Source organism: Perca flavescens, chromosome 19 (assembly GCF_004354835.1).
Source record: "Perca flavescens isolate YP-PL-M2 chromosome 19, PFLA_1.0, whole genome shotgun sequence".
In the NCBI taxonomy this organism is placed as follows: domain Eukaryota; kingdom Metazoa; phylum Chordata; class Actinopteri; order Perciformes; family Percidae; genus Perca; species Perca flavescens.
This window is the reverse complement of record NC_041349.1, coordinates 6,609,198-6,625,499: the sequence shown is the minus strand read 5'-3', so window position 1 is coordinate 6,625,499 and position 16,302 is coordinate 6,609,198. Positions and strand designations below refer to the sequence as shown.

The 16,302-nt window shown below is 39.6% G+C and overlaps 1 protein-coding gene across 3 annotated transcripts in view; it reads right to left on the bottom strand.

Annotated features, from left to right (window-relative positions):
• Positions 1–315: 315 nt before the first annotated feature.
• Positions 316–16,302, bottom strand: part of LOC114545517 (NACHT, LRR and PYD domains-containing protein 12-like) — a 19,062-nt gene continuing 3,075 nt past the window's right edge. For 2 of the 3 annotated variants that reach the window (XM_028563838.1, XM_028563841.1), the window contains exons 2-11: positions 14,733–14,868; positions 14,570–14,653; positions 13,959–14,092; positions 11,059–12,856; positions 10,501–10,674; positions 7,029–7,202; positions 5,803–5,976; positions 5,473–5,646; positions 4,430–4,470; positions 316–2,077 (exon numbers count right to left, since the gene is read on the bottom strand). In XM_028563838.1, coding sequence (XP_028419639.1) covers positions 4,461–4,470; positions 5,473–5,646; positions 5,803–5,976; positions 7,029–7,202; positions 10,501–10,674; positions 11,059–12,856; positions 13,959–14,092; positions 14,570–14,653; positions 14,733–14,857 — 2,847 coding nt within the window. In that variant the 5' untranslated portion in view covers positions 14,858–14,868 and the 3' untranslated portion in view covers positions 316–2,077; positions 4,430–4,460. Of the gene's footprint in view, positions 2,176–4,429; positions 4,471–5,472; positions 5,647–5,802; positions 5,977–7,028; positions 7,203–10,500; positions 10,675–11,058; positions 12,857–13,958; positions 14,093–14,569; positions 14,654–14,732; positions 14,869–16,302 lie in introns of all 3 variants that reach the window. The other variant, XM_028563840.1, reaches the window with a different exon arrangement.

Sequence of the window (16,302 nt, the reverse complement as noted above, 5' to 3'; positions counted from 1 at the left end):
ATTATTATAATTTTTAGGGGGGGCTGAGAGGAAATTTAGGGGGGCTTGAGCCTCCCTAAAAAGGGTTTAAAATCGCCCATGCTGCAACTGCTGCACAATGTTTCCCCCCAGGATAATGCTTTATCTTATCGTAATAGAAATGTATATTTATTCACTCTGAAGTCAACTCATTCATCAAAAACATTTACATGTTTTACAGGAAAGAGAATCAATACGTATTTTGATGAATAACATACTTAAAACATCTTTTTTTCTTTCTTTAAAACATATATTGGACAAATACCAAGAGATAATGTGGAGACACAGAGTAAGAACTTAGGTTAATGTGTATTTTATTTCACAGTGTGTTCATTGATAAAGACATGGCGTACATGACAATACCAAAGTACATAAATGTGCAAAAATGGCATTTAATGTCAAAAGAAAAGCAGAGATGGGAAGTAACAAAGTACAAATACTTCTTTACTGTACTCAAGTAGATTTTTCAGATATTTTTACTTTACTTTACTATTCATTTTTGTGCCGACTTACATTTTTATCACGAATATCGGCACTTTCTACTCCTTAAATGTTAAAAAATTGGCTCGTTACTTTTTTTTTTATAATTTCAGTGGAGTTACTGTTATTATTTTTCGCGTCATCAATACTGAATTCAATCTAATTGGATGGCAATATAATTTGCACAGGGTGACCAGATGAGAATGGGTAAAATTCGGAACGAGACTGGAGGTGGGAGGGTGTCATGTCTGCTCTTTAACATCAGCAGCATCCAATCAAATCACTGCTTGTCGTGGCTGCCTGGTACTTAACAGAGATTTCAAAACTCCGCACCAAAATTATGTATTACTTATAATCAGAAACTCAACAACTGTCTTGTCTTGGAAACCCGAAAATACAAATAGAAAATCATTTTTTTAATGTTCAATCAGACTATAACTACTCAAGAATCTGCTCTTGAGACTTTGCTCTAATTTTCCGGACAATTAGGGCAGGATTCGGGATTTGGAACAACTGCTTGGATTTCGGGACTGTGCCGAATTTTTTGGGACATCTGGTCACCCTAGTTGCACTTGACGCACTGCTAAAAGACGACACGACAGATTCGGCGGCATTCATTCGCGACAAATCATTGAGGCTTGATGGCGGCAATGTTAAGGGGAAGATTAAAAAGGAGACACTGGATCTGTGAATTCTCACAGAATCACAGTATTAATTAACAAAGACAGACTTACATGACAATACCAAAGTACAGTACAGTACAATAACATAAATAACTGTTCAACCTCATGCAACACAAATGTATGACATGTGTACATAATATTTTGTCCATTCATGGGAATTAAAGGGGGAAAAGTATGCATGCCATGCATGCATGGCATTTAATGTTTAAAAAAAAAATCAAAGTAATATTTCAGGAGACTCTCTGGGGCAAAATAAGTAGAAAACAATAAAGGTAAAATGTCCAATATTTCACTCTGAGATGCAGTGGAGTAGAAGTAGTCTAAAATATAAAGTAAATGATCAACACATGTTTATCACACGAAGATGACAGAGAGGTTTGTGGGGGAATTTACTTTAACGTTGTGTCTCCTCTGCAGTCATTCTGTGAGAGGAGACAGACAGTTCATATCAGAAATGAGTCACCTGCTTCCTGTCTTTATGCTCAGCTAAGCTAACCACATCCTTCACACACACACACACACACACACACACACACACACACACACACACACACACACACACACACACACACACACACTCACTATAAAGGTGCATGAAGAGATTCTAATTGTCTCAGAACTACTGTCGGATGGTTAGATATTGGGAGTTGTGTCGGCAGAGAGCAGATGAAACCAAACCTACAGAGAGAGTCGGAGACACACACACACGTACACACATATACACACACATACACACACACACACACACACACACACACACACACACACACACACACACACACACACACACACACACACACTATAAAGGTGCATGAAGAGATTTTAATTCTCTCAGAACTACTGTCGGATGTGAAGATATTGGGAGTTGTGTCGGCAGAGAGCAGCAGAAACCAAACCTGCAGAGAGAGTCGGAGACACACACGGTGAGACGGTGAGCTGCCAAAGAGACCAACCACAGATCTGAAGCTTCTTTTCAGTGTCGTAGACCGTAGGGCTGCACAATATAAGGAAAATATGCCATAACCTTGTTGAAGATCACAATGCTACCAAACTGAAACCAGCTCAGTTCTGCAGTTCTGCTGTTTTCAGTTTTCCACTTAAACACAACAACTTGCTTGTTGAATTTAAAACAATTAAAAGGAAATAATTTCCAACTTTCTTTCAATGAGCAAACTGAGCCTTGAGTTGAATATAAAATGCAACACTAATAAAAAGAATGAATGGTACATTTTTAAGTGTAATTTTCTACTGATATTTTCTTTCAATTAACATAAAAAAAGTGTTAACTGTTTAGTGTCTTTCGCGATGACGATAAAAAAAAACGATTTATTGTGCAGCCCTAGTAGACCGGAAATTCACATTACATTTCATGTTTGACTTGTTGACTTGACAGATTTGAGTTATGACTCCGCACCATGAGGCTTCTCAGGTGCTGCGAGCAAATCACTCCGCCCAAGTAGCCCAAGTAGCAGTGCTTCGCCTTTTGAAAATATATTTCCCAGTTTATATACGGTTAGAAGATTGCTGTGTCTCATGTGACCTTGTTATTTGTACACGCTGTGACTATACAAATCACATGGAAATAGGAAAATGTTGCCGTTATTTTGTCACTTATTGGGAGCAGTAGGCTAGTTGAAGCCAGTTACCGCCAGGATCTGTGCTAAGCTAGGCTAGCGGTAGGGGCGTCAGACAGCGTTACAACACGCACGGAGATGAGAAGGGTACGTATGGACATGTCTAACTCTGGGGGATACGGTGAATAAGCTAAAGTCCCAATAAGTCGGCGTGTTCCTTTAAAGAACTTGAGCTGTTTGTAACAAACACTGAGTGCATTTGTTTTTATGTGAAGAGAACATGTTCAAACAAATACAACAGGATGTTACGTTGCTCTTTAAAGTCTTCTCTTTACGGTGTAAGGTTGTTTTTACACCTCCGCAGTTTTGGTCCGTTTTACCCGATCTCTGGAGCATTTCCTTGGATATTTGGTTTGGTTTGGTTTGGTTTATTTATGGATATAGAAAGACAACAAAGGGATCCAAGGGATAACATGTAAAAGTGAAAAACACTTTTTTCCAACATGGTCCCTGATGTAAGAGAACAGGACATACAACACATGCAAACACATACAGTCCTAAGATTAAAACAATAAAAAAATAAAACTACACATCAAAAAACCAGCTAAATCACCATGACCTACCAAACAATAAATTTCTCTGTCCCCAATCTAGATTTTATTTCCCCTAATTATCTATTTTATTCCATAAGTAGGCCCTAACTTTATGTCTAAAATCCCTTTTCGTTACTGCCATTTTGATATGAAGTGGAAGACTATTCCATAAAATAATTCCTGTATAAAAAAAGGATTTTCTGGCTTCGCTATTCACACAAGGCACCTTACATGAACGGACACTGGCCCTAGTCTCATGGGCATGTTGAGTATGTACCATTAAAATCTGAAATCCCAAATACTTTGGGGCTACACCATTAATAATACTGTACATATGATTAAGTTTAAGTTGTTCAACTCTAAGCTTAACAGGCAGGAACTCAACCCTCTTAAACTCATTTCTTCCCACATGATACCTAGAAGGTTTAGACAGTATAAAACGGATCATATTATTTTGCATAATCTGCATCTTAATTAATATTCTGGTTTGTTTGCAGCGATGTGTAAATTCTTTGAACTCTGGTGCAGCCCAAACAACAGAACTGTTGTCTGCTTGAAAACGGGGTCTCTGTTTGCTTCCAAGTGCTACTAGAATTTGGTTCACTTTAGGTGAGATCGAAATCCGACCTAAATATACAGTACGTAGTGAATCAAAAAGGCTTGCAATCACAACCTTGCACACAATTTACGGACTTATATATGATTTAAGAGATGATAACCGTTGGCAGAAAAGGACTGCCTCCCCGAGTTCGTCCAAAAAGTGCCTCAGAACACACCGAAGCGACGCCGACTTGAGCGTATATTCTGCTCATGCACAAGACATAATACGACTTGAGCGTATGTTCTATATATATACAGTACATAGTGAATTATAAAGGCTTTACTGGCCTGCAATTACAACCTTGCACACAATTTACGGACTTATATATGATCTAAGAGATCCACAACTTATTATGAGTATACATTGTTAGTCGTCTGTGTGACAACACATCATATATGAATCAAATATAATCTGAGACTTTAGAGTCCAAATCCCATCATATAATAATTCAAAGCTTGAGGGCTCTTTGTTGATACTCACATATTTCAAAGCTCTCCGCTGCGGTCAAGGTTTAAGTCACCCTGTAGGGAAAAGCACAATAAGGTCAAAGAAAACCAAAATTCACAACAAGTTTCAGTGGCTAACACCTAACCTTTGGCTAAATAAATAAATAAAAACTAAAGACTCAATCATCATGCCATCGTGCTATCAAAAACTTCACCTCCGTGTAGACAAAGAAGTGCTAATTTGAATTGCAGAGACATGAAATCAGCTAATTTGTTTATTTCTGGTGGTTCAGCTGTAACTATACCGTTTAAAGATAAACAGTTGAACACAGAGGTTTGACCTTTGTGTCGTCTCGGCAGTGCTTATTTTCTGTGCTGTGTTGCTTTGCTTGCGTCTTTGATAAACCAAATCTAGTGTTAGGAACAGCAAAATGTCACCACCGGTCATTTTTTTTTTTTTTCTGTGGTACGTTAGTCAAAGGGTTGACATACGAAAGCATCAAACATGCATTTTAGATAAATGAGATGAGAGTATATCCAGTTTTTCCTCGTCCCTGTTTCTCGGCGAAGTTAAATTTTGGTATGGGATGCTAGAGGAACGAAGGGTACCTCACGATACCATACATGGCTCACAATACCAATAATATTACTATACGGCAATTCTGCGATGATCAATATATTGCTACACAATCCTTCAATGATCCATCACAATATCCATCTAACTATGAATACAAAATGCCTGTAAAAAGGGTCCAGACTTAGAACGTGGCTGGGGCATCTGTTATTTACCTCAAACTGCTGTCTGACATCTTGTTAAAAAAACCTATTCCTCTTTCGGCTAGTTAACTTATGGTCAAGTTTCCCTCATTCATTTGTTGAGCGCCGCTTCGACGAGCCATGAAGTAGCCACACTAGGAGGAGGGAAATTTATTCTAAGTGATTCTCGTATTGCATGAAGGACAGCGTTATATTGCTGTATCGATATTTTTTCCCAACCCTATAGGATGCAGGAGTTTTCTACCCGGAAGTTATTGTAAACAAACATTGTGATTGTTCTTTTCAGAACAAGTAGGCTACCTGAGAGTCTCCAATCTCCAGTGTGGACTCTCCAGTCCAGCAGAAAGCAGCTTTACTCCTGAATCCTGCAGCTTATTGTCACTCAGGTCCAGCTCCCTCAGATGTGAGGGGTTGGACTGCAGAGCTGAGTTTAAGAAACTACAGCTGCTCTTTGACAAACTGCAGAAACTTAGTCTGAAAAAAAGAGCAAAACATGTACGTAGTTAGAGGAAACAGTTATATAGAAAATTGTCAACATTTTATAATCTTACCACAGCCATGGAGGATTTAAAAATGCATAAAACTGCATGTTTAAATCATAAGAAAGACACAAAACTAAATGTTTCTGACCTTAGAGTCTCCAAGCTACAGTATTGACTCTCCAGTCCAGCAGATAGCAGCTTCACTCCTGAATCCTGTAGTTTGTTGTAACTCAGGTCCAGCTCTCTCAGGTTGGAGGTGTTGGACTTGAGAACCGCAGCCAGAGAAGAACAGCTGCTCTCTGTCAAGCTGCAGTGCTTCAAACTGAAGAAAAAAGCATGTCCTTGCTTAAGAATCAGGCTTTAAACAAACAATGTTTACATGCAGTCTGTGTGTTTCTTAGTTGGCTGCAGAGGTGGGGGAATCGAGTTGCACAACTTGACTCGAGTCTGACTCAAATCTGAGGACTTTAGACTTGACTAAGACTTGTGTTTAAGACTTGAGACTTGACTTAGACTTGAGACAGATGACTCGAAAGGACATGACTTTTTATTAAGGTCATGGCTCATTTTAGCTATTTAATCAGCTGGTTAAACATTAGCTGGACAGCAAACCATAATTTTAACCTACTTCAGACTGTATGACTTGACTTGTGAATTGCTTGACTTATAGCAGGGACTTGATTTGACTTGCTTGATTTTCACCACAGTGACTTGAGACTTGCTTGCGACTTGCACTTGTTTGGCTTACTCCCACCTCTGGTTGACAGTGTATGTCAACAAAATGTTAATACGTTTTAATTAAATTTATTGAATATTTTCACTCTTTTGTCACAAACTAAAAGTAACACATTTAGAAGATTCTTCAGCTTCAGTGGAGATATAGGTTCTCTAATTAAGTCTTGTAAACAGGTTGAGAATTAGGAAGTGTAGTTTCTTTTGTCCTTTTGTTATTGTGGGACTTTCTTTACCTTAAATTCTGTGCTTAAAGTCTCTGCTAGCTGCTAGTGAAGGCTAACGATACCTGCATTGTGTTCCATAGCAAGCATCTCAGTATGTGCAAGGCAACCAGCCCAGGAGGGCCTATTTTATTGTAAACATGATTACTTATTAATAAAAATATATTAAAATTGGAATGTGACTGTAACTTTCATATTGCCATACTTGATGACCCTTTATAAAAGCAATAGTTCACTTTATTAATTAGCTGGATTGGGACACGGACGCATAATCACACCATACCATGGCCTGTCGTAAAGGTATTACTAAACTAGAATGCAGGCTGGTCAGTGTGGATCAAAACAATAGGCTTGATGTTTGTTCACAACTTTTCTGTTATGTTTATTTCACGACAGAACCAAAGACGGGCTGTCTGACCTGAGAGTCTCCAGCCTACAAAGTGGACTTTCCAGTCCAGCAGACAGCAGCTTCACTCCTGTATCCTGCAGTTTGTTGTTACTCAGGTCCAGCTCTCTCAGAGGGGAGTGGTTGCATTTCAGCGCTGAGGCCAGAGAAGAACAGCAGCTCTCTGACAGCCAGCAGTCACTTAATCTGAAAAACGAACAAATAAGGTTTGCAGCTAACAAGACTGGCGAAGCCTAGGTCTCTCAGAATACAGATATTTATATATAAATCCTGACTTCTGAAAGTAAGTGGGCCATGGAAAAGTTAGTACACAAAACGTTGCATGAATAAATGGACTAAGTGGTCTAAAAGGATGGCAATGCCCCCGCCTCCACAGATCGGTAACATCAGATCAGAAGAGGAATGCAAACAGGACGTGCTGACGTGTAAGGTGAGCGTATTGTGTCACTTCCGGTGTTCCTGTGTTAACAAACGCATTTGAATTACAATTGTTTTACTCAAGCACTTATACTTAGCTTCACTTACAGTGACTGACTCGCTGAATTTACAATTGTTAAAACGCTGTTATCTACTTTAGCTTAGCCATTAGCAATGGCTAATTCCTCTCCCTCTCCTGCTCTTTCTTGCTCTGTGTGTCAAATGTTTATTCCTCTGCCTCCTTTAGTGATAACGATACATGTAATAAATGTAGTATATTTGCTGCTCTGGAGGCAAGGCTTAATGAATTTGAGTCATGGCTCCGCACCATGGAATCAGAATCGTATGCTTCAGTAGCTAGCCAGCACCATGTAGTTAATGCGGACCACCATACTGTAGCTTCTGTAGCTTCTTTAACTTCTGCTAGCTGTCCCCCGTAAGACCCCGAGCAGCCGGGCGAGTGGGTGACTATCCGAGGGAAGCGTAGCGTTAGAGGGAAGCGTAGCGTTAGATCTAGCAGTTTCTCCCTACTCAGTGATACACCCGCTGAGAAGCCAATTCTGGTTATTGGGAGCTCTATACTGCAATATGTGAAGCCGGCGGCCCCAGTGGGTACAGAACCTACGGTCATATGTGTCCCCGGGGCCAGAGCGGGTGATATAGAAACCCACCTAGAGCTGCTGGCTAAAAAGAACCGTAAATACAGTAAGATCATACTTCACGTAGGGGGTAATGGTCGTAAATCGGAGATCACTAAATTGAATGTTGAGTCACTTTGTGCATACGCAAAGACAATGTCGGACTCAATAGTTTTCTCTGGACCCCTGCCAAACCTGACCAATGATGAAATGTACAGCCGTACGTCATCCTTCCACCGCTGGTTGTCGCTGGTTGCACTGTCAGATGCCTATCTGACAGTGCTATAGCTAAATTTAAAGAAGATATTCCAACAGCATTCAACTCTGTCATGCCTTAACATAACAGAGGACCTCTATGTTAACCTCAGTCCCTCTCAAACTGATACATTTGTAGACGGTGCTACGACTTGCCTACGGACGACCGTTGCTTCAGGGGAGCAACGGACGACTCCGTTGCTCCCCTGAAAAAGAAGATGATGAAGCAAAGGAAATTAGCACCTTGGTATAACTCCCAAACTCGCAAATTAAAACAAATCTCGCGAAACCTCGAATGTAAGTGGCGTTCTGTGAGAGTCACAGCTCTACTGAGCCATCTATTCCTCTAGCTCTGAGTAGTGATGACGTCATGAGCTTCTTTAATGATAAAATTACAACAAATAGAGATAAAATCCGTCACCTTTTGCCCTCAACTTCTAACGGTTCACCTTTAAACGCAGAGTCGCTAGAAATAACGACTAGTCTCGACATATACTTAGACTGCTTTTATCCTATAGACCTTCAACAATTAATGTTAAAGATATCCTCAGCTAAGCCATCTACCTGTCTCTTAGACCCCATCCCAACGAGATTACTCAAAGAAGCGTTACCCGTGGTAAACACTTCATTACTAGATATGATCAATATGTCCTTATTAACAGGTTATGTACCGCAGTCATTTAAAGTAGCTGTGATTAAACCTCTTCTGAAAAAACCCACCCTCGATCCTGAGGTCTTAGCAAACTATAGACCTATATCTAACCTTCCCTTTCTATCCAAGATCCTTGAGAAGGTGGTTGCTAATCAGTTATGTGATTTTCTACATAGCAACAGTTTATTTGATGACTTTCAATCAGGATTTAGAAAGCATCATAGCACAGAGATGGCACTGGTGAAAATTACTAACGACCTTTTAACTGCAGCAGACAAAGGACTTGTCTCCATTCTTGTTTTACTAGATCTCAGTGCTGCATTTGACACTATTGACCATTCAATCCTGTTACAGAGATTGGAACACTTGGTTGGCATTAAAGGACTGCAGAGAATGCAGAGTTACTGGTGGTACCTAGAGTCTCTAAAAGTAGAATGGGAGCCAGAGCCTTCAGTTACCAGGCTCCTCTCTTATGGAACCAGCTCCCAATCTGGGTTCGGGGGGCAGAAACTGTAATCGCTTTCAAGAATGAACTTAAAACTCTTCTATTTGATAGAGCTTATAGTTAGGGAGTGAGGAGTTGCAGTGTTCACCTAACTGGCCCCCCTGCTTCTCTTCATAATTGTTAGATTAATAATACATAACAAAGTAGAGGGAGGCAGGCCAGCCAAACCCGATCCGGCAGGGGGAGAGTTCTAAGCCCGAAAAAGCTACCTCTCCTTATGACCTGTCTCTCTTAGTTACGCTGTTATAGTTACGCTGTTATAGTTCTAGACTGCCGGGGGACTTCCTTCCTTTGACACACTGAGCTGCTCTCTCCTCTCCCTTTCTATTACTATTACTATTACTATTTGTGTGTATCCCGTCCCAGAAATGCTTGTTACTAATCCTAGCTTCTGGGGAGTTTACTCCCCGGAGTCCTTATGTTTTTTCCCCCAGCGTATTTCCTTGGAGAACGTTGGCACCAAGATCCTGGTTCCAGCTGTCGCCGTGGTCCTGCTGCACTCCCTGCTGAGCTCAGCGGTGCCCTGCAATGTCATGCTGCTTCCTGCTGAACCCTGCAGCTTCCTGCTGAACCCTGCTGCTTCCTGCTGAACCCTGCAGCTTCCTGCTACATCCAGTCACTGTTCCATTATTAATGTGACTATTATTGCCACTGTTCATCACACCCCCAACCGGCCCGTCAGACACCGCCTAACAAGAGCCTGGGTCTGTCTGAGGTTTCTTCCCAAGAGGGAGTTTTTCCTCGCCACTGTCGCACTGCTTGCTCTTGAGGGAATTACTGTAATTGTTGGAATTGTTGGGGCTTTGTAAATTATAGAGTGTGGTCTAGACCTACTCTATCTGTAAAGTGTCTTGAGATAACCTATGTTATGATTTGATACTATAAATAAAATTGAATTGAATTGAATTAAATCAAACACAAAATGGCAACTGTGTGGGAAATCTAGTAGTGCCAAGTTGAAGAAAACCAAATATTACACATGATAAATGCAGAACTATTTAAATTAAGCTGACTGACCTGAGATTCTTCAGTCTACAGTGTGGACTCTCCAGTCCAGCAGACAGCAGCTTCACCCCTGAATCCTGCAGCTTGTTGTCACTCAGGTCCAACTCTCTCAAATGGGAGGGGTTGGACTTAAGAGCCGAGGCCAAAACTTCACAGTGAGTATCAAAAAGTCGACCACAGGACAGTCTGCGGATTTAATAGTGAAGTGGTCATTATGAAACTAATAATAAGACTTAAAAAGGACAGTGCATAAAATACTTCGTAAAATGTGTATAGCAGCTCTTAAAAGACCATTCTGGTAGTTTTACATGCCTATTCATAACTGAGAACTAGGAAATCCTAGAATAAGATGTTTAATAAATATGGTTGTCTCCTGAGTGAAAGTCCTGAGTTGTTTGACACATCCATCCCCCCTCCCCCCCCCAACCTGTTTCCTTACGCAGACCTTCAATAAAAAAAACATACAGACCATAAGGGTGCTTTGTGCGTCAGTGTCTCTGAGAGCCACTTACCAAGCATCAGTATTTCACAAGTTGGGAGTGGTAACAGTTTGTGAAAAAATGGACTTACCGAGCCATTCTGCAATTCCTGACAGCTGGGAGCAGTCTAAGTCGCCCCTCCTCTGACGTCCTGTATTCCTTCATGTCTAGTACATCAAGAACTTCATCTGACATCTGCAGCATGAAAGCCAGAGCTGAGCAATGGATCTCCGTGAGTTGTGTCTCTGATTTGTTCTCTGACTTCAGGTACTTTTGGATCTCCTGATGCACTGAGCCATCATTCATCTCCATCAGACAGTGGAAGACGTTGATGCCTCTGTCGGGAGAGATGTCGTAGGTGCTCATCTCCTTTAGATTGTGGATTACTTTCTGGATGCTTTCTTGACTGTTCTCTGTCTGACCTAAAAGGCCTCCTAAGAGTCTCTGATTCAACTCAAGTGAAAGGCCATGCAGGAAGCGGACAAACAGGTCCAGGTGGCCATTTTTGCTCTCCAGAGATTCGTCCATGGCTTTCCTCAGGAACGTTTCCAAAGATGGGTCACAGCTACGATACCTACCCCATGCTTTCCCCAGAAATGACTCCAGTGTCTCGTAATCCCTGTTTGTGTGACAATGAAAAATGTAGACCGCAGCAAGAAACTCCTGAACGCTCAGATGAACGAAGCAGTAGACTGTTTTCTTGAAGATCACAGTCTCTCTTTTAAAGATCTGTGTACAAACTCCTGAGTACACAGAGGCCTCTGTGACCTCCAGACCACAGTGCTCGATGTCTTCTTGGAAAAACATGATGTTTCCATTCTGCAGCTGTTCAAATGCCAGCCTCCCCAGCTTCAGAAGAACTGCCCTGTCAGCCTCCGTCAGCTCCTGTGGACTTGTCTCATGTCCCTCAGCATACTTCTGCTTATTCCTGTTTGTCTGAACCAGCAGGAAGTGTGAAAACATGTCAGTCAGGGTCTTGGGCAGTTCTTCTCTCTGGTCTGTAGTCAACATGTGGTCCAGAACTGTAGCAGTGATCCAGCAGAAGACTGGGATCCGACACATGATGTGGAGGCTCCTGGATGTCTTGATGTGGGAGATGATTCTGCTGGACAGCTCTTCATCGCTGACTCTCTTCCTGAAGTACTCCTCCTTCTGGGCGTCAGCGAAGCCTCGTACTTCTGTCACCCTGTCAACACACGCGGCAGGGATCTGATTGGCTGCTGCAGGTCGGGAAGTTATCCAGACGAGCGCCGAGGGAAGCAGCTTCCCCTCGATGAGGTTGGTCAACAGCACGTTGATCGATGACTTCTGTGTGATGTCAGACACATGCTCGTTGTTGTTGAAATCCAGTGATATTCTGCTTTCATCCAGGCCGTCAAAGATGAAGAGAACTTTAGAGCCTGCGAGCTGCTCTGCTGTGAGCTTCTGTAATGATGGATGGAAAACACGGAGCAGTTCGAGAAGACTGTACTGCACATCTTTGATCAAGTTCAGCTCCCTGAATGAAAGCGGTATCACCAGACTGATATCTTGGTTTTCCAAACCCTCGGCCCAGTCCAGACAGAACTTCTGCACCGAGAAAGTTTTTCCAATGCCAGCGATGCCGATCGTCAGAACAACCCTGATGTGTTTCGGTTGTCCAGGTGAGGCTTTAAAGATGTTGCGGCACTTGATTGGAGAGTCATGGATGACCTCCATCTTGGACATTGTCTCAAGCTGCCTCACCTCATGTTGGGTATTAACGTCCTCGCTCTGTCCCTCTAAGATGTAGAGCTCAATGTAGATCTTGTTGAGTATGGTTCCACTTCCTGTTTGATCAGTTCCTTCAATCACACGTTCACATTTCCTCTTCAGACCAATCTTACTTTCAAGTGAAACTTCCCATAAAACTTTATTCAAATGAAAGAAACAAAACAATCATTAAGAATTGTTAAAGGCTTCACAAATGTACTTTGCTTTGTCTTAAACTGACTTTGGTGTTTGTTCTTTTGGTACCAAACATTAACAATAAGAGGGAAAAGTTACACAACACAAGTCAAGTCACAAGTGTCTATGACAGCAATATTTTGCATTGAGCCAAATTCAGTTTATCTGATAGTCATAGTAATTGAATTTGCTCGCCTGCTATGGAAGTTTTTTGGCCTCTTCATTTAAATCTCAATGTATTTCACAATTGCCAATTTAATTTGCAAAGTTTCAATGCAATCCTCAATTCAATTTGTATATTTTTGTATACAAATTTGAATGAAAGCAGAATCAATAATATTTCATATTGCTTTGGGCTTTTGGCCTCCTACTTCAAATTGCAAAACATTTTGCAATTTTCAATTTAATTTGCAATTTTTGTCATTAATTTTAAATATAAATCATTTTTTTTATTTAAAGATTATTTTTTGGATATTTTGGGCCTTTATTTTTGACATGACAGCTGAAGACATGAAGGGGGTAAGAGAGGGGGATAACATGCAGCAAAGGGCTGCAGGTCGGAGTCAAACCCGGGCCCACTGCGTCGAGGTGTAAACCTCTATATATGGGCGCCCGCTCTACCAACTGAGCTATCTGGGCACCCCAATTTAAATATGGATTTTGCAATTGACAATTTAATATGCAAAGTGTCTATGACAGCAATATTTTGCACTGAACCAAATTCAGTTTATCTGATCGTCATAATAAGTGGAGTCTATTTATCGTTGTCTACCAACACCAAAGCTGTTATATTTATATTTTATTGATTTTATTTTATAAGGACAAGTGTGCCAGTGATCGCCAGATAGCTAATTTTCAAGTGTAGTCCTAATAACCCAGCATGCATGTCTTTATGGTGGGAAGAAACCAGAACACATGCAACATGCAAACTCCACACAGAAATAAGAAGGCCCTGCCCAGACCGGTGAGTGCCAACTTGCTGTGAGACAGAAGTGCTAACCACTGAGCCACCGGGCCTTTGAAATGTTGACCTCCGAATGTGCTGCATAATAAAATGTATCTTACTTCCTACAGTGCAGCTGTGACTGGGTGTCTGCCGCCCAGCAGATGAACCAGACTGGTCCCAGTGTGAAAGGATGAAACTTTGGACACAGATGGACAATGTCTCTTCCTCTTTCTCACCACCACAACTCTTCCTTCTGTGGAAATCAAGACAACTCTGATGGTAAAATCAGTATGTATATGTATGATTTGAGGGGTTTTTTTTGTCGCAGAAATATCTTCATAGTTTCTGGTCATGTAGTCCAGATGAAAACATCTCTTAGTGCAGTTGTTGTTCTCATACTCATGTCTTTCTGTGATATGTTTATTTTTTATTGTTCAGTTTTTTTGTGATTGTTGCAGGCAAGTAAGTATCCACAGCAGTGATTGATTTACAGACTTTGTTTGCCCTCTGGTTTCACTTCTCACATTTTTTTTTTTTTTTTTTTTTTTTACAACTCTTGTTAATGGTATCTAATCTTCAAACGATATATAATCAGTGTCTTCCGGTTGCTTAGTTCAGCAACTGCTTCCAGTAAAACCTACTGTACACATCTAGTAAAAGCAGAACAGAGTTTATTTGAATCATACTGAAAGAGTATTACTTCTGCTTTATGAATACAGCACTAACTTACTTTGAGTCTGTAGGGGAATCGTGGCAGCAGCAGTCACTCGTCACAGACAGACTTCTGAACACCACCCAGGCTCCGCAGTAACCTCTGAAGAAATACATTTTAACGTGTGTTAATGTACTTTGTGCATGCCGTATTTTGGTGTGACGTTAAAGTGTGAGCTTACTGTTTGTGTGAAGGAGGCGCGAACAACACAGGGTGTCCCATGGACTGCTGACTCTTCAAAGACACACAGCTCAGCCCTGAAGATGGCTCTCCGTCCTTGTTTTCCTCTTCCGCACAAACACCCATCTTCAGACAGTCTGAGAGACACACACACACACACACACACACACACACACACACACACACACACACACACACACACACACAGACAGACAGTCAAGGTTTAGTAGCTCTTTCAAATGAAAACCTTTTAACACCAGACTAAAAAGGGCCTGACTTCATCTGTACATAACAGTCATTCCTGTCTGTGTAGCTGTGAACTTTAAAGACCAGTCGAGGCTGTTTGGTGACTTGAAGTTATGCTTGTAATTCTCCCTTTGGTGAAAACACCAATTATATCATATTTCACAACAGAAACAGAGGTAATACAGGTATATGAAAGTGTATAAAAAGCCTGTGAATGTAAACAGGAAGACATACAGTGTATATATATATATATATATATATATATATATATATATATATATATATATATACACTGTATAATGTCTTCCTGTTTATGTACATATATATATATGTATATGAAAGTATATTGAGATATATTAAAGTGTGTAGTGATAAATGAATGTATATAGAGATAAAAGAAAGTATATAGATACTTGAAAGTATGTAGAGATATATGAAAGTATATAGAAATATATGAAAGTATATACAGATATGTGAAGGTATATAGAGATACATTAAAGTATGGAGAGATATGTGAAAGTATATACAGATATATTAAAGTATAAAGAAATATATGATAGTATAAAGAGATATATGAAAGTATAAAGAGATATATGAAAGTAAATAGATATATGAAAGTATATACAGATACATAATGAAAGTATAAAGACATATTATATAAAAGTATATATAGATATATGAAAGTATATTGAGATATATTAAAGTGTGTAGCAATAAATGAATGTATATAGAGATAAAAGAAAGAATATAGATATTTGAAAGTATATAGAGATACATTAAAGTATGGAGAGATATATTAAAGTATAAAGAAATATATGAAAATATAAAGAGATATATGAAAGTATATAGATATGTGAAAGTATATACAGATATATAATGAAAGTATAAAGACATATTATATAAAAGTATATAGAGATATATGAAAGTATATAGAGATATATAAAAGTATGTATAGATATATGAAAGTATATTGAGATATATTAAAGTGTGTAGCGATAAATGAATGTATATAGAGATAAAAGAAAGTATATAGATATATGAAAGTATATAGAAATATATGAAAGTATATACAGATATGTGAAAGTATATAGAGATACATTAAAGTATGGAGAGATATATGAAAGTATATACAGATATATTAAAGTATAAAGAAATATATAAAAGTATAAAGAGATATATGAAACTATATAGATATATGAAAGTATATACAGATAGATAATGAAAGTATAAAGACATATTATATTAAAGTATAAAGAGATATATGAAACTATATAGATATATGAAAGTATATACATATAGATAATGAAAGTATAAAGACATATTAT